Consider the following 21,543-nt stretch of genomic DNA (forward strand, 5'->3'; position numbering starts at 1 on the left):
CCCTTGTTAAATAAAGAAAAGAACTCTGATTCTTAAACATTGTGTGTCTTTGTGGATGACACTGTGCTCCTGATCATCTCCAAGATCATGACAAAATGGAAAGTTGCATATTGGTCTATAATTAGCCAAGAATACTGGATCAAGACTAGGCTTTTTGAGTAAGGGTTTGATTACTGCAGTCTTAAAGGCCTGTGGTACGTAGCCTGATACTGGAGATAAATTTACTAAGTCTAATAAAGATGAGTTAATTAATGGGAGAGTGTCTTTAAGCAAATGGTTTTAATGACTGATAATATGCCAAAACATTTTGAAACCATGAACCTGTGATTACAAAGTCTCATTAGTATGTTAAAATACCACTGACACATACCAATGTCAATACTACACTGAAATCAGCTTCAGGATTTGGACTTGGAGATTTAATGTGAAACATTTGATAATAAATGTACAAAACATTGTTAAGTGATGCTTAACTGATGCAGGACTCATGAAAACTGCTGCTTCACATGTTCTGCTTTCAGATGTTGGTCAGATGGTACTGGAACCACTTCATGTATGAAGTAACTATGACGTTTATTAAAAAGCTCACATGGAGTTCACCTGCAGGAAAACTTTGGATGACTTGGTTATCGATGCTCTGTCATCATAAAGATTAATGAGTACGTTCTACTGTGGATCCTGAAGCCTTTGAATTGTGTAACAATGAAACATCTTGTTATGAATCTGCAGCAGCTGTTCACACTCTTTTTCTCCTGAAAACACACATTCTACTTCTTACTGATACAAAAAGCCTCAATTATCCAAAAGGAAAATGGCTCATTTTAATTACATCACAGTGTCTACAGCATGTTGGCCTCACGGGAGCCAGGCTTCAGTATCTGAAGAGTGACTATGTGTTTCATAGCTTTTCTAAACCAGGGGTAGAACAGGGCATAGATCAGAGGGTTCAGACCAGAGTTACTAAACATTAGGAAGCTCAGAAAGGCCTCAATTGCAGAACCGATCATGATGCTGCTTCCTGACAGACAGACACAAAAATATGGAGAGTAGCAGAGCACAAACACAGCTACAACAATACCCAGAGTCCTGGCTGCTTTCAACTCAGACTTATTTATCATCCGAGTTCCTGAAACCTGGAGTTTGGCTGCAACGTGAGAGCGCATGGCACGAGCATGAGACACCGCCACTATAAACACTCTCGTATACAGAACTATGATGACTGATATGGGTAAAACAAAGGTGAAAACAAGTTCCATATCCGATGCTGTGATGTTAATCACACACTCCCCACGGCAAGAAATATATCTGCCCGGTTGTGTGAGGGAATCAAATAGGTAGAAAACACTGTAGAAAACTGAACAGATCCAACACAGACAAATACCGATGGTGATTGTTCTTTCAGTGATTCTGGTCGGGTAATGCAGGGGGTCACAAATTGCCACATAACGGTCGATTGATATCAGCACAATGTTTCCAACAGTAGCAGATATAATTGTCATAGGGAGCAAGAAGTACAGAGAGCACATGAGGTCTCCCAGGACCCAGCAAGTCCACATCATTACGATTTCCATTGGCATCACCAAACCCATGACGAAGTCTGACACGGCCAGAGACAGAACGATGAGGTTTGTGGGGGAGTGGAGCTGCCTGCAACAAGAGGACATCATCTCTGTGTATCATCAACAGTATCATCAAAAACAGCAGCTGCTGTGCAACAAGAGCAGGAAGAATCATTCAAAACCTGTCTATCAAAATACAAGGAGACTGAAGCCACTGCTGTGTGCTCAGATCAGGCTGGGAGTTTGGGAAATGATGTTCAGAAACTATTTCAAAGCCTGTGGGTTAGAGCAGCCTCTGTTCACCTGAGAAACAAGGAGACATTCAAGTCTGCACTTTGTCGTTCCACAAAAACACTGTGTGTCTAAACAAATGGGAGGTTCCACAAAAACACCTGTGAGAAAAATGGAATATCAAAGTACAGATTCAAAGTAGAAAACTACTTCCCACACTGTGTGGACACTGAAGTTACACATCCAAGCTTCACAAACAAATACTGGTCCAGATTTCAGCTGTAAAAACAGGGACATCATTCATACTTGTAACTTCAAGGTTTCACACAGCTCTGAACTCGTTCTCAGATGGTTAGAAAATCACTTTTGTCTTTGTGTAACTGGACCATCAACATATTTCTATAAACATTTGGACATAACCAACAGTAATTCAGTATTTCAAAGCCTGTGGGTTAGAGCAGCCTCTGTTCACCTGAGAAACAAGGAGAAATCCAAGTTTGCAGATGTGGAGAAAAGATTTGTAGTTCTAAAAAAGAACTGAGAATGTCAAACACAATTTGTGCACAAATTAGATTTGACAGACTGTGAGAAATGTTGACATTCTCAGCTACTACAAGTCTTTTCCAACTGTATTTTTTACCAAAGCTCACACACAACACAAGCTCTGAAATGAATCCTGAACATCATTTCCCATGATCTGACTGATCAATCACAACATGAAATAATGCAGAGGTTTGTCAGTGCCTGTAGTGGGAGATGGAGATAATGACCAGCAGGTTGAGAACGGCAGTGAGCAGAGAGAAGAGGAACATCAGGCTGTAAACAAACACCTCCTCCGACTGAGGAAGTGGTGGCCTCCTGCAGGAGGTGTTGAGGAGCTCTGGGAAGCAGAGTTCAGCTTCTTCCATCATCAGAGGAGAAGCTGCAGAGCTCAGACAGCTTTCTGACCACAGCTCTGTCTGACAGCTCCTTTATCTCCTCTCCTGCCTTTCTCTCTGGTGGACACCAACTCCCTCGCTCTCTGAAACAACTCTTCATTGGCCAGAAGTTTGTTCCTCTTGTGTACCACCAGACTCTGCAGTGTCTAACAGTCCATCTGAGTTAAACCACTGACATTGGTAAATGTGTTTTCCTCTTCTTTTAGTTCTGTGTGCAGCCCAATACTCAGCTTTACCAAACCTCTGTCCACAGAGGTTAACTAAGCAGAGATGGAGCTGCTCAGTCTGGGTAAAGCCAACAAGACAAACTTCAGTCACCTCAAACTGTCCCTGTTATTCATTTTACAAGGAGCAATTTGTGACCAAACTAAGACTATCTGTGATAGTCTATGCAGACAGGGGAAAGGGTTAGAAATTGCATCGTGTTTGGCATTCACTCTCCACGAACACAGGAGAAGCTGCTGAGTGTCAGCTCTGACTTAACCCTGGACAAGGCTATAGACATAGCCAGATCGCATGAAGTTGCACAAGTGCAGCTGAAAACATTCAGAGTATGCAACCCCTGTGATCAAGCAGTGCACTGTCACCACCCAGAAAGTGTCGCTTGCACAGCTCCTCATGAGTCACTGAGATCGATACTGCCAACCCCTAACAAACAGCTCCTATCTGAAATTGTCAGTTTCATAGAGGCATACTCCAAAAGAGTAAAGCAGCAGCAGCATCAGAAAAAGTACTAGGAAGAGCAAAACATCAATGCCTCACCCATGCTTCAGGTACCTGCTGAAGTGCCAGTACAGTATTCAAAAGACAGACAGATCCATGGTATATAGCATACCATACCAAGTCAGGTCCTGCAGTGCGACCAAGATTTGTGATTTGTAATTCATCTGGGGTGTAGGCGGATTTCTGGCCTTCGAAGCACAGGTCGAGGTGGAATAGCTGCAATCTTCCACTCAAACTTATTATTAAACTTTCATCCTCAGAAAAATTACAATTCATTTGAGAGTCTCACTCTTAGTCTCTCATATCCAAACTGGAAAACACAAAAAAACAGTTCTACTTGTCATTGTGTACTGTCCACCTGTCCCTTACTCAGAGTTTTTAACTGAATTTCCAGACTTCCTGTCTGATTTAGTGCTTAGTTCAGATAAAGTCATTATAGTGGCAGATTTTAACCCTCTGGGGTCTGAGGGGGTTTTTGGGGCCTGGACAAATTTTGACATGTCCTGACATTTGTGCTTTTTTCGGTGTCTTTTAAACATATTAATGTCTAAAGTCTGATAACACTGTAATCAGCACAAAAAAGGCTACAATAACATGTGAGCAGCATGTTTATACATGATTGTGTTTTTGAGAAAAAAGTGTTTATGCATGGTTAGTGAAAAACTACAATTTTTTACTCACTGAAATAAGACCATAAAACACAAACAGAACATTGGTTCACAAGACTTTGGAGACCAGCATGTTGCAGGCTAAAGTGTTTACTTCAGAGTGCTGTGAATGTCATCTTGTTCACACATTCACAGTAAACAATACACTGATTTAAATTTTCTAAGACACTTTTTGTCCAGAAAGGCCATATGCAAGAGGGTGTGTCTGAGGATGAATAGTCATGTGATTTACCTGAGAACACAAAAGACGCACTGAACGTCCAGACAAAGGCGCGCATAATGAGCCTTTCAGTCAATGTAGATGGGACGGATTAGTGCTGTACAATACAACACAATGAGGAGCCAAACGATCCTCATTTGAGTTAAAATCAGTGTTTTTACTCTGAGGACAAGCTAAACTATTTGTCTCTGTGTGGAATACAAGAAGCGCTTCTTCACGTCTGTGACGCGCCATCATCCAAACGCGCAGAAAAAGTGAGCAAATTCTATGATGAAGTTTGACGTTTTGTGTCATTTCTCGAGGGTGTGCACATATTTACCTGATTCACCTGAGATTATTTACATGTGAACAGTGGACAGAGGACAAGGCGGGACCGCATTACCTGTAATGAGGTGAGACAGGAGAAAACGGACTTCTCCTTACGTTCATACGGATTAAATCAAAAGTATGTATAAACTTGCTGCTCACATATTATTGTAGCCAATTTTGTGCTGATTACAGTGTTATCAGAATTAAACATTTATATGTTTAAAAGACACTGAAAAAAGCACAAATGTCAGGACATGTCAGAATTTGTCCAGGCCCCAAAAACCCCCTCAGACCCCAGAGGGTTAACCACAGTGACGTCCCCATAAAATGTGTGGTGTATAATTTGGTTTGTATGGAGGTGTATTCCCATCCTTATTCAAGAGTTGGAGAGCAAAATGTGTTGAAGGTGCTCAGACCTGTCCACCTGCTCTCAAGTATGAAGCTGCTGGGACAAACTTCCTGAGCTCACACTTTAATCCTCGATCTCTGATCTCTTACAGTATTAAAGTGATTGCAGTGTCCTAGCAAACCTTTCTGAATATTATAATGTTCCATATTATAGCTCTTGGTGTTCAGGTTAACCTGACATTACCATGACATTAGGCAAAACAACTAGTTTTACATTTTCCAGCTGTTTTCTATTTATTACTCAGATGTGAAGGTATTAGGCTGAAAAGAGGCCAAAACATTTTGAAACCATAAACAAGCTACTACAAAGTCTCATTAGTGTGTTAAAGTAACACATAAAAAATATCACACTTATATGACAGTATTATTAGTAACAGGTTGTCATTACATTGTTATTATTATTATTATATATCACATCTTGTTATGAATCTGCAGCAGCTGTTCACACTCCTTTTCTCCTGTAAACACACATTCTACTTCTTACTGATACAAAAAGCCTCAATTATCCAAAAGGAAAATGGCTCATTTTAATTACATCACAGTGTCTACAGCATGTTGGCCTCACGGGAGCCAGGCTTCAGTATCTGAAGAGTGACTATGTGTTTCATAGCTTTTCTAAACCAGGGGTAGAACAGGGCATAGATCAGAGGGTTCAGACCAGAATTACTAAAGGTCAGAAAGCTCAGAAAAGCCTCAATTGCAGAACCGATCATGATGCTGCTTCCTGACAGACAGACACAAAAAAATGGAGAGTAGCAGAGCACAAACACAGCTACAACAATACCCAGAGTCCTGGCTGCTTTCAACTCAGACTTATTTATCATCCGAGTTCCTGAAACCTGGAGTTTGGCTGCAACGTGAGAGCGCATGGCACGAGCCTGAGACACCGCCACTATGAACACTCTCATATACAGAATTATGATGACTGATATGGGAATAACAAAGGCAAAAACAAGGTCCACAACCGCAACAAACTTAATCACACACTCCCCATGACAGGAATTATACCTGCCTGGTTGTTTCAGGTTATCGTATAAAACAAAAACAGTGTAGAAAAGGGAACAAGTCCAACACAGACAAATAGCGATGGTGATTGTTCTTTCAGTGATTCTGGTCGGGTAATGCAGGGGGTCACAAATCGCCACAAAACGGTCGATTGATATGAGTATGATGTTTCCTACAGTAGCAGATATAACTGTCATAGGGAGCAAGAAGTACAGAGAGCACATGAGGTCTCCCAGGACCCAGCAGGTCCACATCATGAGGATTTCAATCGGCATCACCAGGAAACCCATGATGAAGTCTGACACGGCCAGAGACAGAACAATGAGGTTTGTGGGGGAGTGGAGCTGCCTGCAACAAGAGGACATCATCTCTGTGTATCATCAACAGTATCATCAGAAACAGCAGCTGCTGTGCAACAAGAGCAGGAAGAATCATTCAAAACCTCAGTCTATCAAAATACAAGGAGACTGAAGCCACTGCTGTGTGCTCAGATCAGGCTGGGAGTTTGGGAAATGATGTTCAGAAACTATTTCAAAGCCTGTGGGTTAGAGCAGCCTCTGTTCACCTGAGAAACAAGGAGAAATCCAAGTTTGCAGATGTGGAGAAAAGATTTGTAGTTCTAAAAAAGAACTGAGAATGTCAAACACAATTTGTGCACAAATTAGATTTGACAGACTGTGAGAAATGTTGACATTCTCAGCTACTACAAGTCTTTTCCAACTGTATTTTTTACCAAAGCTCACACACAACACAAGCTCTGAAATGAATCCTGAACATCATTTCCCATGATCTGACTGATCAATCACAACATGAAATAATGCAGAGGTTTGTCAGTGCCTGTAGTGGGAGATGGAGATAATGACCAGCAGGTTGAGAACGGCAGTGAGCAGAGAGAAGAGGAACATCAGGCTGTAAACCAACACCTCCTCCGACTGAGGAAGTGGTGGCCTCCTGCAGGAGGTGTTGAGGAGCTCTGGGAAGCAGAGTTCAGCTTCTTCCATCATCAGAGGAGAAGCTGCAGAGCTCAGACAGCTTTCTGATCACAGCTCTGTCTGACAGCTCCTTTATCTCCTCTCCTGCCTTTCTCTCTGGTGGACACCAACTCCCTCGCTCTCTGAAACAACTCTTCATTGGCCAGAAGTTTGTTCCTCTTGTGTACCACCAGACTCTGCTGTGTCTAACAGTCCATCTGAGTTAAACCACTGACATTGGTAAATGTGTTTTCCTCTTCTTTTAGTTCTGTGTGCAGCCCAATACTCAGCTTTACCAAACCTCTGTCCACAGAGGTTAACTAAGCAGAGATGGAGCTGCTCAGTCTGAGTAAAGCCAACAAGACTAACTTCAGTCACCTCAAACTGTCCCTGTTATTTATTTTACATGTCAGTTTACCTGATTGTGTGAACATGATGTATATTGACTTGGTTATAAACTCAGGAATGTCTCAGCAGCAGCAGTTTGGGAATGGCTGCTGGTTAACGTCTATAAGAAGAAATCACAGTATCTGTGCACAGATATAAAAACGACAGTGATCTGAGCTGCATCAATATTCGAGCACAGTCAAACACATTTCCTGGGAGTTTTGCTTAGTACATGTGTGGTTTGTGGCCACTGCTGGCCATCAATTACAATGCAAACAAGATGGTTTCCTTTCTCAGTTTTCTTTCTGAATTGTAGGTGTAGTGCTGTAACAAATATAATACCAATCAGTTTTACACCTGTAGGACATACATTACCACCAAACATAAATATACACTGATTTATATGCACAGCATGCATCACCAATAGTTACCATAACTATAATATAACTTTAAGATGCATAATATTCACGTAAGCGCTCAATATTTGTGACTCTAGTTTACGGTACTATGGCAAGAGGTTGGCGGGTATCAGAAGTCATTGGTCACATGTAATGTAGCTGCAGGCAGTGGATTAAACCTCGAAAGTTTGTTTCTTTGGAAAGTTTGTTTTGTACTCACTGGTGCAATCCAAGCAACAAACAAATAACAAGACATGGGGTCAGAAGAAAAGTAAATATAGTGGAATTTGCCGGAGTACCATCACCGCACCTGAATTGCGAATCGTCTAACTTACCGGATGCATGGCGTAAGTTCAGACAACATGCTGAGCTCATGTTCGTGGGTCCATCGAAGAAAAAGGGCGACGACAAAAAGTGCAGTTATCTGCCCCTGTGGATAGGAGAAAAAGGAAGAGATATCTTCAACACCTGGGCGCTGATGACGGATGAAGCAAAAGTACTGCAAACATACTATGACAAGTAGGAAGCATATGTGAGGCCCAAAATTACCATAATCTTCACCAGAAATAAATTTCATGAGCGAGTACAAGGAGCCAACAAAAGTTTTGAACTATTTGTGACCGAACTAAGACTATTAGTGAAAGACTGTGCTTACACAGACAGTGGAGAAATGGTTAGAGATTGCATTGTGTTTGGCATTCACTCTTTGCGAGTACAGGAGAAGCTGTTGAGCGTCAGCTCTGAGTTAGCGCTGGCCAAGGCCATAGACATAGCCAGATCGCATGAAGTTGCACAAGTGCAGCTGAAAACGTTCGCAAACAGAGCGTGCAACCCCCGTGATAAAGCAGGGCACTGTCACCACCCAGAAAGAGTCGCAAAAACAAGCAGGGAAGGGTGGAATGAGAGCTCCACGGGAATGAGAGCATCAATGACGTTGTGGCTACTGTGGCAACCAGGCTCATGGTCCGTCTGAGAAATGCCCTGCTAAAGGCAAACAGTGTGGCAACTGCGGAAAACATAATCACTGGAGCAAAGGTTAATGTCACTCCATGACACACATTCAATAGACCAAAAGCTCAGTATAGGCTCACACCAACTAGGCACAGTCTAACAGGATATGGTGGTCAAATGCTCACAGTAAAAGGGACTTGTGCGTTGACGTGCGGATACAAGAACAGAGAAACACTGATGAACTTTTATGTAGTCAGCACGTAAGCACTGCCTATATTAGGTCTCAAAGCATCTCTGGATGTGAATTTAATAAAACTAGTCCTTTAAATAAATACATTTAAAGAGGACAAGTTTATGCTGTAAATAACAAGAGAGCATGGAATATTTAAAATTATAACTATGGTGCTAATCAAACATACTGCAATGACTCGGCAGTCGGAGTTGACGGCCAGGTGCATTATGGGAGTTGTTAAGTGTTGGATGACACAGTGTTTATGTTCCGTTACGTTCAGTGTTATTGTGTTAGCTTGGGGTATGTTGTGGGAATTGGATTTGTGTTCAGGTTGGGTTTATTGAAAATGTGGCTGTCACCATAACTTAAGAGTGACGTGTGGGAGAAGGAGCTTGGTGACAACGCATGCATGTAGAGTAGAAGACTTATGTCTGTTCACTGTAAAATAAATCAGCTGTTGGAAGCCAATGCTGCCTCCTGCTGGTTTGTCTAAGCACCTACTCCAGCTCAGAGACACTTGGGGCCAGGTGGTGTATGGGGCACGGGTGTTCTCTCTCTAGGCATCAAAATTAATAATGGTGGTAACTGCTAGCTTCCTGCTAGCTGTGTAGCTCTAGGCCAGTGACTAGATAGCCTAGCGTAGATCCAGCGAAAACCCACAGTCATTACAATATCTAAACTGCTAATTAATCACAATTAATTTAAAATATTGTACATGGGTTCGCACGATTGGATATTTAGATGCGAAATGTAAATTAATGGGAAAAAACACAGAGTCAATACTTACAAATACCCCCAAGTAGTTGTCATTATTGACCGAGGTCCAGTGGGCGCCCGTGAGCGCAATGTGGGTCGCTTCATCAAGCATTCTCATCCTTCCTGCCCACTCACCATCATACAGCAAGTGTAATCTTCACATCATTGTTCCTCTCCAGGGCCTATTGTACGAGGTGTCTCCCGATGCAGTCCGAATGACACCTCTCAGTCCATCATCTTGGACAGCATTGACAGGGCGGCAGTTTTTAGCTATCCAAACAACTAAAGCTTCTGTCACTTTTTCACTGACAGGTTTAGATATTTGGCCACGAAAAACACACTCCTGTAATTTACGTTGGCCAGGCAGGCGTTCAGTGGCATCCAGAGGCTGTTTTGCTTTTAGATGATATGTTAGAGAAGAATTACTTCTACGATAATTAAATTCGGCTTTACAAAATGAACATATTACCTTAGTTCTGTCCGTGGATCCATCAGGCAGCGTTTTGAACAGAAATTTCCCCACTAAAACTCCCTTACTTGTTGTTTCCATCTTGAGTGAAACTCGGTCGTGGCTAAACAAGGGGGGCGCGCGCACATCTAACTCACGTTAGGCGCCACAGGAAGTGCAAACAATAAATCTGCGTTAATTGTGTAAAAAAAAATTAACACGTTAATTTACAAAAATTAATCGCATGCGTTAACGTGTTAATTTTGACAGCAATAATAACAACACAATGAGCTAACTACCCAGCCTAGAAACACGATACAGCTTAAACGATCAATAAACATTCACGCTGCACACAGCTGGCACAGACAACATCTGTGTAAACTTACTGAGATGTCACCGTACTGAACCAAGTAAAGATGTGGAACACAGGAACAAATCAGGAAATGCAGCGTCCCGACACACAACAGTCTCTTTTGCAGCTAGCACCGTTCTGGAGCTATAACACTCTGCCTCTAGTGCGCCAGCCAGCCCAGAAGCTCCGCCCACTTCGTGGGCCTTTTCTTTAGCTAACTACCTAACGAACAGCTAAGTAGCTGAATAAACTTTTTAAAGTTACTCAGCGAAATGAACAGCGGGCCAGTGAGCTAAATAAACTGCATCTGTAATTAGCTGGCTAAATAAACAACAGGGCCATGGGTAGCTGCATGGTTTTTCTTTGGAAGTCTAAATAAACATCTGTTTTTCTTTCTTTAGCTTCGTCTTACTAGCTAAAAGTTTGTTCTCCTTAATTACTGAGCTAAACTAAAACCAGTTAGCTAGCTAGCTAAATAGATCAGATTTGTGTTTAGCTAGTTAGCTAAACAGCACAAACTCTTATTTACCTAGCTAGTTAAGCAAATAATGAATAATTTAGCTAAATAAAAAGGAAGCTAGCTGTCTGGCTGCTTTTTCTTGGGCTAGTTTGTTAATAAAATCTGATTTAATTATCTAACTGCTGAAAGTTTTCCCACAGTGCTACAGCTAATATTTTCTCTGAGGACAGGACCACAAAGTGGATGGATATAAACAAATGATGATCATACACAACCATGAATGTTAATCAATTAGGTCTTACCAGCGCGTTAATGGGTGTCCTTTTAGCCGCACTGCTTGCTAGCTCCCAGAATGGACTGGGACCTGATTCTGGGCCGTCTGGGCAGGTGTCTTATGAGGACACTGCTGGGGACGCAAAAACGCAGACGGTTAAAAATCACTGCAATAAGCGCTATAGTTGGACAACTGCACTGAAGTAGCTTCACTGCGTCCATACAAATGGTTTTAACCACAGTGACGTCCCCATAAAATGTGTGGTGTATAATTTGGTTTGTATGGAGGTGTATTCCCATCCTTATTCAAGAGTTGGAGAGCATAATGTGTTGAAGGTGCTCAGACCTGTCCGCCTGCTCTCAGGTATGAAGCTGCTGGGACAAACTTCCTGAGCTCACACTTTAATCCTCGATCTCTGATCTCTTACAGTATTAAAGTGATTGCAGTGTCCTAGCAAACCTTTCTGAATATTATAATGTTCCATATTATAGCTCTTGGTGTTCAGGTTAACCTGACATTACCATGACATTAGGCAATAACAACTAGTTTTACATTTTCCAGCTCTGTTTTTTGTTTATTACGCAGATGTGAAGGTATTAGGCTGAAATGAGGCCAAAACATTTTGAAACCATAAACCAGCTAATACAAAATCTCATTAGTGTGTTAAAGTACCACATAAAAAATATCACACTTATATGACAGTATTATTAGTTCCAGGTTGTCATTACATCGTTATTATTATTATTATATATCACATCTTGTTATGAATCTGCAGCAGCTGTTCACACTCCTTTTCTCCTGAAAACACACATTCTACTTCTTACTGATACAAAAAGCCTCAATTATCCAAAAGGAAAATGGCTCATTTTAATTACATCACAGTGTCTACAGCATGTTGGCCTCACGGGAGCCAGGCTTCAGTATCTGAAGAGTGACTATGTGTTTCATAGCTTTTCTAAACCAGGGGTAGAACAGGGCATAGATCAGAGGGTTCAGACCAGAGTTACTGAATATTAGGAAGCTCAGAAAGGACTCAATTGCAGAACCGATCATGATGTTGCTTCCTGTCATACAGACACAATAAAATGGAGAGTAGCAGAGCACAAACACAGCTACAACAATACCCAGAGTCCTGGCTGCTTTCAACTCAGACTTATTTATCATCCGAGTTCCTGAAAGCTGGAGTTTGGCTGCAACGTGAGAGCGCATGGCACGAGCCTGAGACACCGCCACTATAAACACTCTCATATACAGAATTATGATGACTGATATGGGAATAATGAAGCGCAAAACAAGTTCCACAACTGCAATAAGCTTAATCGCACACTCCCCATGGCAGGAATTATAAATGCCTGGTTGTGTGAGGGAATCGTATAAAGTAAATATAGTGTAAAAAAGGGAACAGACCCAACACACACAAATACCGATGGTGATTGTTCTTTCAGTGATTCTGGTCGGGTAATGCAGGGGGTCACAAATTGCCACATAACGGTCGATTGATATCATCACAATGTTTCCTACAGAAGCAGAGATAAGAAAGTCAGGTAGCAAGAAGTACAGAGAGCACATGAGGTCTCCCAGGACCCAGCAGGTCCACATCATGAGGATTTCAATCGGCATCACCAGGAAACCCATGATGAAGTCTGACACGGCCAAAGACAGAATGATGAGGTTTGTGGGGGAGTGGAGCTGCCTGCAACAAGAGGACATCATCTCTGTGTATCATCAACAGTATCATCAAAAACAGTAGCTGCTGTGCAACAAGAGCAGGAAGAATCATTCAAAACCTCAGTCTATCAAAATACAAGGAGACTGAAGCCACTGCTGTGTGCTCAGATCAGGCTGGGAGTTTGGGAAATGATGTTCAGAAACTATTTCAAAGCCTGTGGGTTAGAGCAGCCTCTGTTCACCTGAGAAAAAAGGAGACATTCAAGTCTGCACTTTGTCGTTCCACAAAAACACTGTGTGTCTAAACAAATGGGAGGTTCCACAAAAACACCTGTGAGAAAAATGGAATATCAAAGTACAGATTCAAAGTAGAAAACTAGTTCCCACACTGTGTGGACACTGAAGTTACACATCCAAGCTTCACAAACAAATACTGGTCCAGATTTCAGCTGTAAAAACAGGGACATCATTCATACTTGTAACTTCAAGGTTTCACACAGCTCTGAGCTCGTTCTCAGATGGTTAGAAAATCACTTTTGTCTTTGTCAGCTACTACAAGTCTTTTCCAACTGTATTTTTTACCAAAGCTCACACACAACACAAGCTCTGAAATGAATCCTGAACATCATTTCCCATGATCTGACTGATCAATCACAACATGAAATAATGCAGAGGTTTGTCAGTGCCTGTAGTGGGAGATGGAGATAATGACCAGCAGGTTGAGAACGGCAGTGAGCAGAGAGAAGAGGAACATCAGGCTGTAAACCAACACCTCCTCCGACTGAGGAAGTGGTGGCCTCCTGCAGGAGGTGTTGAGGAGCTCTGGGAAGCAGAGTTCAGCTTCTTCCATCATCAGAGGAGAAGCTGCAGAGCTCAGACAGCTTTCTGACCACAGCTCTGTCTGACAGCTCCTTTATCTCCTCTCCTGCCTTTCTCTCTGGTGGACACCAACTCCCTCGCTCTCTGAAACAACTCTTCATTGGCCAGAAGTTTGTTCCTCTTGTGTACCACCAGACTCTGCTGTGTCTAACAGTCCATCTGAGTTAAACCACTGACATTGGTAAATGGATTTTCCTGGTGTTACTGTGCAGAGTAGTGTGTCCAAATTGGGGCCCTCAGAATCCCTTCGTTTTTCATGTGATGTGGTTCTGATACCATGGTTCTCTGCTGAAAAACAGTCAGCTGCTCCCCTCAGGTTGACAGGGAGTTGATGTGCCTCTTGTTAATGAGAGGTAGAAGACTGAAGTGTGATACTGACAAATGATTGGTGCAGCATCAGCAGTGATGGACATTATACCAGACCATTGTGGTGATGGAGCTAGTCAGACCTGATACCTGGTAACCAGATACACCAAGTCACATTCAGCTGGAATTTGACGGCGACTTAACAAAGCAAATTGAAACTGCTGATGCTTTGTCATGAATAAAAAGGAACGACAAAAGAGAGATCAGAAGTGGTGTTGAAGGACAAGATAACTAGCCAAGGAGAAGGGCCTTTTCTTCAGCTAGTGTTTTGGGGTAGTATAGGTTGCTTAGTACATGTGTGGTTTGTGGCCACTGCTGGCCATCAATTACAATGCAAACAAGATGGTTTCCTTTCTCAGTTTTCTTTCTGAATTGTAGGTGTAGTGCTGTAACAAATATAATACCTATCAGTTTTACACCTGTAGGACATACATTACCACCAAACATAAATATACACTGATTTATATGCACAGCATGCATCACCAATAGTTACAATAACTATAATATAACTTTAACATGCATAATATTCACGTAAGCGCTCAATATTTGTGATGCAAGTTTACGGTACTATGGCAAGAGGTTGGCGGGTATCAGAAGTCAAAAGTACATGATACAGGAGGGAAACTCTGGCCCCATGTGGCAGACTAAAAGAAGAGTTACAAAATATGGAGAAACAAGGAATCATAGCAAGGGTTACAGAATTGGGTAAATGCACTGGTAGTTGTGGAAAAACCGAGAACCCACAAACTCAGAATATGCTTAGATCCACACGACCTCAATAAAGTGATCAAGCATCCACGCTACCCCTCACCAGCAATAGAAGACATAATGCCCAAGCTTACGGGTGCGAAATGTTTTAGATGCCCGTTCAGGGTACTGGGCAAAAAAACTAACAAAGAAATCATCCAACCTGACGACATTTAACACCATATTTGGACGTTACAGATATCGGTGTCTTCCATTTGGTATCATTTCGGCTCAGGATGAATTTCAACGCAAAATCAGTGAGACATATGAATCGCGATCGTCAATGGTATTCTGTTTTACGGACGAACCGAAAAGGAGCATGATGACAACTTGCATGCAATGCTGCAAAGGTACTTGAGAAAAAGGTGTGAAACTCAGCCCTGAGAAAAGCACTGTGAATGCCACTGAAGTTTACTACTTTGGTCACTGCTTATCCACTGAAGAAATTAAGCCAGACCCTGAAAAAGTCTCAGCGATCAAAAACATGGAGCCACCAAAGAGCAAAGTTGAGCTCTAAACAGTCCTGGAAATGATAAATTACCTGTCCAAATTTGCACCCTGCTTATCGGACGTTAATACACCACTTCGTCAGCTACTCAAACAGTCCAGCTTTCAGGACAGAAAGCTGCTTAGCAATGCCTCAATTATCTACACCCAAATAGAGAAGGAGCTCTGCAAGTGCTTTCACCAGTATGTGTATGTAAAGTCATAGTGTAATCAAATCACTAGCTGCTTAAATCAGTAATGAAAAATCTCTAGCTGCAGCTCCACCGTGGCTTCAAAGAATGATTCTTCAACTCCAGAAATATGACATCACCATCACACACTGGTCAGATAAGGAGATTGCAGTAGGGGACACCCCCTCTAGAAAGTCCATAGAGACCGAGTACAACAATCTCAGCGAAGGAAGGGACATGCAGGTTCACATGGTATACAAAAGCTTACCAGTCAGTGACATAAAACTGCAAGTCCGTGCCGAGACCGACTGAAACAGCCAGCTTAGACAGGTGATTCTGGATGGATGGCCTGGAGAGAGGAAGAAATGTCCCGCAGACATCAGTGAACTTCTGAGACAAACTCATTGGCCAACGGAATCATTCTCAAAGGTGAAAAAAATAGTCATACCCAACTCACTCAGAAAAGACATGCTCCACTTTACCTGGAACCACAAAGAATACATGATTTCAGTAGACTACCAAAGTTGTTTCTTTGAATTGGACAAATTTAGTACCACCACGGCTGCCGCTGTCATCAGCAAGCTCAAAGTCATCTTTGCAAGACATGGCATCCCAGAGAAATTTGTCTCTAACAAACAAGCAAAATCAATCTCTGTCTCAGCCTGTTAAGAGTATAGGAACAAACTGGTTGATAACTTCAAGTCGCTTGCACAGCTCCTCATGAGTCACTGAGATCCATATTGCCAACCCCTAACAAACAGCTCCTATCTGAAATTGTCAGTTTCATAGAGGCATACTCCAAAAGAGTAAAGCAGCAGCAGCATCAGAAAAAGTACTAGGAAGAGCAAAACATCAATGCCTCACCCATGCTTCAGGTACCTGCTGAAGTGCCAGTACAGTATTCAAAAGAAAGACAGATCCATGGTATATAGCATACCATACCAGGTCAGGTCCTGCAGTGCGACCAAGATTTGTGATTTGTAATTCATCTGGGGTGTAGGCGGATCGCTGGCCTTCGAAGCACAGGTTGAGGTGGAGTAGCTGTAATCTTCCACTCAAACTTATTATTAAACTTTCATCTTCAGAACGATTACAATTCATTTGAGAGTCTCACTCTTAGTCTCTCAAATCCAAACTGGAAAACGCAAAAAACAATTTTATTGTCATTGTGTACTGTCCACCTGTCCCTTACTCAGAGTTTTTAACTGAATTCCCAGACTTCCTGTCTGATTTAGTGCTTAGTTCAGATAAAGTCATTATAAGTGGGAGATTTTAACATTCATGTAGATGTTGAAAATAACAGTCTCAGCACTGCATTTAATTCAATATTAGATTCAATTGGTTTCATTCAAAATGTTAATAAACCCACCCACTGTTTCAATCACACCCTTGATCTTGTTCTGACCTATGGCATCGAAATTGAACATCTAATAGTTTTCCCCCAAATCCTATTTTGTCAGATCATTCTTTAATAACTTTTGAATTTAAAATGATGGATCATGCAGCACCGACAAGATGGCGACCGACACAATAAGTGAGGCACCTACAACGCCACCAACACCAAGAACAACAACAACAACGCCAACACTACCTGACAATACCAACTCGGACAATGCCAATCTACTACTCCGTCAAGCAAACAATGAAATCACCGAATTAAAGCAGGAAATACGCCGCCTCTCTCACGATCTCCAACAGAAAGACTCCATACTGACTAGCTTCAGGGACATTGCCCTGGAGCAGTCGAGGAAGATCTCCACACTTACCTTCACTCTCCAGGACACTGCCCCATGGGACCCGTCAACCTGTCCACGACCCTCCTCCTGTTCTACACCATGTCTTCGGTCCTCCTGGACCGAGGTTGCGGTTCGTGGGCGGAAAAAATATCACCACGGGTCTCCGCGTCCCTCCCTAGACCTTTCCAATCGATTTGCACCTCTGTCTTCTGCCACTCCAGACCTACATACTGTCTCATCCGCCAATCACGTACCGGATCGTTCCGCTCTGGTATCCCAACAACACCCGTCACCCGCCAATGTCGTTCGGCGCCGTCACCTGCTCTCGCTCCCCTCTGACGACACCCGCTGCCCCCGCCTTAGTCCAAGTGCTCCTCGCGGAGCCCGTTGCTCCGGCGGAAAACAGTCTCCTTCCCGCTCAGCTACTACATCAGTGCGCCGTAGGATCCTTCGCGAGGCCGTGCTCAGGCACACTCATGGGCTCCCTAGCTACGGACCAACCGAACTGCCGCCTCCATCTTCCACCTCAGCACCTGATGTCACCGCCCCGCCTCCCCGTGAGTCAGCAAGACGACACGACTCAAACGGCCAACTACTGGCGTCTTCTCCACGCCCCCTTTTTCCCCCAACCACGTTAATCATCGGAGACTCAATTATAAGGAATGTACGCTTTTTCAACGCCACTACTCACTGTTTCCCTGGAGCTACGGCCTCAGACATCTTGGCCATGCTTCCTGGATTACTGCCAACACTTCCGTCTTCCATCATTAGAATGATTGTTCATATTGGAACTTGTGACACGTCACTCCACCAGTCTGAACTAACTAAAGGATTTTCTCTCTCTCCTCCACCTCCTAAGCAACTGTGGTAAGACTATTTTCATGTCTGGTCCCATCCCCACGTTTGGAAGAGGCTCTGGCCGCTTCAGTAGAATCCTCAACACCTGGCTCAAGTCTGTCTCCCTGTCCTACAATCTCCAATTCATCGACAACTTCAACCTCTTCTGGAACCGACCTGCCTTCTTTGCAGGAGATGGTCTGGATCCTAACCGCCTGGGCTCCCATATACTTTCCACCAACATTCAACATGCAGTTCACTGTACCCCACACGCTAACACTGGACAACCTGTCCATTCTGTCCCACAAGCCTGACTATCTGACTCCATACTACCAATCCCCTCCATCTGGTCATCCTCCTGACCTCAGCCGAGGAAACCAGGTATACGCCTGATCAACCACTCTGTTCCAGCTAACATCCCCAGATACATGGACTCTACACCTTTCCATAACACTCATTTTGGGCTACTTAACGTTCGCTCCCTCTCTCAAAAAGCATTCCTCATCTTTGACATTATTCTAAAACACAATCTCGACATCCTGTGTTTAACTGAAACCTGGCAGCAGCCCAACGACTTCACTGAACTTAATCAATCTATTCCTCCTGGTTTCACATATCTCACCCATCCACGCCTCTCAGGACGCGGTGGCGGCCTCGCCATACTGTTCAACCTTAAATACAAAATATCCATCCACCCCACTGTCACCTTTCAGTCCTTTGAAGCTCTAATAGCACGTATTCACAGTCACACACCAACCTTCTTGGCCACTATCTACCGCCCACCAAAACCTAACCCGACCTTCCTGGATGAACTGTCTGACCTCTTAGCTAACCTCATCTCTCTGTCAGCCAACATAATTCTTCTTGGTGATTTTAACATCCACTTCGACAATCCTAACAACACCACAACAAAAGACTTCATTTCCTGTCTGGACAGCTTTGGGCTCCAACAATACATCACCTCCCCAACACATTCTCTAGGCCACACCCTCGACTTAGTCTGCTGCTCTGGCGTCACAGCTCAGTCATGTTCTACCCTCGACACTTCCTTCTCCGACCACAAACTAGTCTGCTTTAACTCCAAACTACCTATCTTCAAAACCCACCTCTCCCGCACCATCACCTTCCATAACTTAAAGAACATTGACCTCCCCTCCTTCACTGCTGCTCTCAACAAGCTTTCATGTTCTAATTATACACCGTCCCTCTCCAACATGTTATCCAATTTCAACCATGAGCTACGAAATCTACTCGACACCTTCGCCCCACTCAAAACTAGATCTGTATCCTTTACGCACTTTGCTCCATGGTACACCCCCGAACTTCGCCTCCTCAAAACCCAAGCCCGTCGCCTTGAACATCTCTTCAAAAAAACCGGTTCATCCACCCACAAGGACTTATACCTAAACCACATACTGAAGTACAAGCAAACCATTACTCAAACAAAATCTGACTTCTATGCCTCTCTTATTGTATCCGCCTCTGGCTCCACGCGTTCCCCCTTCTCCACTGTCAAAAATTTATTGGGCCCTCCCGATACTCCTCTCTTCCCCTCACTCTCCACCACCTTGTGCAATAACTTCCTGGATTTCTTCTCATCAAAAATCGAAAATAGACACCAGCAATTTCCCCCCATCTGTGACACTGCGAACTGCCTCCACTGTACCCTACCCTGTCTATCAGTATCCTCCCTGCTTTCGAGTTTTATCATTCCACCCACCATGGTTATCTCTTCCCTGATCCTCAAATCCAAACCCTCAACCTGCAAACTTGACCCCCTACCAACCAACCTCGTCAAGCTCTGTCTCCCCTCTCTCCTTACTCATCTTACCCACATTATTCACACTTCCCTCAGTTCTGGTATCGTACCCCCATCACTCAAGACAGCCATCATCACACCAATCCTAAAAAAACCTGGTCTCGATCCTGCGAACCTTAAAAACTTCCGCCCTATCTCCAATCTCCCGTTCATCTCTAAAATTCTCGAAAAACTTGTCCACCACCAGGTCTATACCCAATAGCCTATACGAACACTTTCAATTTGGTTTCCACCATCTTCACAGCACTGAAACTGCCCTGGTCAAAATAACCAACGAACTCCTAGTAGCCGCAGATTCTGGCCTTATCTCCATCCTCATCCTGCTTGACCTAACTGCAGCTTTTGACACCATCTTGCGCAATATTCTCCTCCATCGCCTTGCTTCCATCAGCATAGCCGGCTTGGTCCTCTCATGGTTCACCTCCTACCTCTCTGACCGCACCCAGTCCGTCCATCTCCAGAACTTCCACTCCCAGCCCTCTACTGTCAGTTGTGGCGTGCCCCAGGGCTCTGTCCTGGGGCCCCTCCTCTTCATTATTTATCTCCTTCCTCTCGGACATATCTTTAGGCAACATAACATCAATTTCCACTGTTATGCAGACGACACCCAGCTCTACCTCTCTGCTGCTCCATCTTCTACCCTCCCCCCTCCCTCCCTCCCTCCCTCCTTACCTGCTTACAGTGGGTACGGAAAGTATTCAGACCCCTTTAAATTTTTCACTCTTTGTGTCATTGCAGTCATTTGCCAAAATCAAAAAAGGTCATTTTTTTTCTCATTAATGTACACTCAGCACCCCATCTTGACAGAAAAAAACAGAAATGTAGAAATTTTTGCAAATTTATTAAAAAAGAAAAACTGAAATATCACATGGTCATAAGTATTCAGACCCTGTGCTCAGTATTGAGTAGAAGCACCCTTTTGAGCTAGTACAGCCATGAGTCTTCTTGGGAATGATGCAACAAGTTTTTCACACCTGGATTTGGGGATCCTCTGCCATTCTTCCTTGCAGATCCTCTCCAGTTCTGTCAGGGTGGATGGTGAATGTTGGTGGACAGCCATTTTCAGGTCTCTCCAGAGATGCTCAACTGGGTTTAGGTCAGGGCTCTGGCTGGGCCAGTCAAGAACGGTCACAGAGTTGTTCCGAAGCCACTCCTTTGTTATTTTAGCTGTGTGCTTAGGGTCATTGTCCTGTTGAAAAGTGAACCTTCGGCCCAGTCTGAGGTCCTGAGCACTCTGGAAGAGGTTTTCTTCCAGGATATCTCTGTACTTGGCCGCATTCATCTTTCCTTCACTTGCAACCAGTCGTCCTGTCCCTGCAGCTGAAAAACACCCCCACAACATGATGCTCCCACCACCATGTTTCACTGTAGGGATTGTATTGGGCAGGTGATGAGCAGTGCCTGGTTTTCTCCACACATACTGCTTAGAATTAACGCCAAAAAGTTCAATCTTGGTCTCATCAGACCAGAGAATCTTATTTCTCATAGTCTGGGAGTCCTTCACGTGTTTTTTGGCAAACTCTA

At 43.4% G+C, this 21,543-nt stretch overlaps 1 protein-coding gene across 1 annotated transcript; it reads right to left on the reverse strand.

Moving 5' to 3' along the window:
* Window positions 1-5,601: 5,601 nt before the first annotated feature.
* Window positions 5,602-7,062, reverse strand: LOC113123232 (trace amine-associated receptor 13c-like). Its single transcript, XM_026295050.1, has 2 exons — window positions 6,899-7,062; window positions 5,602-6,409 (listed from the first exon to the last, which is right to left on the reverse strand). The coding sequence occupies exons 1-2, from the start codon at window positions 7,060-7,062 to the stop codon at window positions 5,602-5,604; spliced, it is 972 nt and encodes a 323-aa protein (XP_026150835.1).
* Between the last annotated feature and the right edge of the window lie 14,481 nt (window positions 7,063-21,543).

This window comes from Mastacembelus armatus, chromosome 21 (assembly GCF_900324485.2).
Source record: "Mastacembelus armatus chromosome 21, fMasArm1.2, whole genome shotgun sequence".
Taxonomy (NCBI): Eukaryota; Metazoa; Chordata; class Actinopteri; order Synbranchiformes; family Mastacembelidae; genus Mastacembelus; species Mastacembelus armatus.

Excerpts from the sequence above, each read along its gene's own strand:
- LOC113123232 (XM_026295050.1), bottom strand. The coding sequence starts at position 7,062 with ATGGAAGAAGCTGAACTCTGCTTCCCAGAGCTCCTCAACACCTCCTGC. Across the intron at positions 6,410-6,898 it reads ATCTCCATCTCCCACTACAG|GCAGCTCCACTCCCCCACAA; the intron begins GCACTGACAAAC and ends CTCTTGTTGCAG.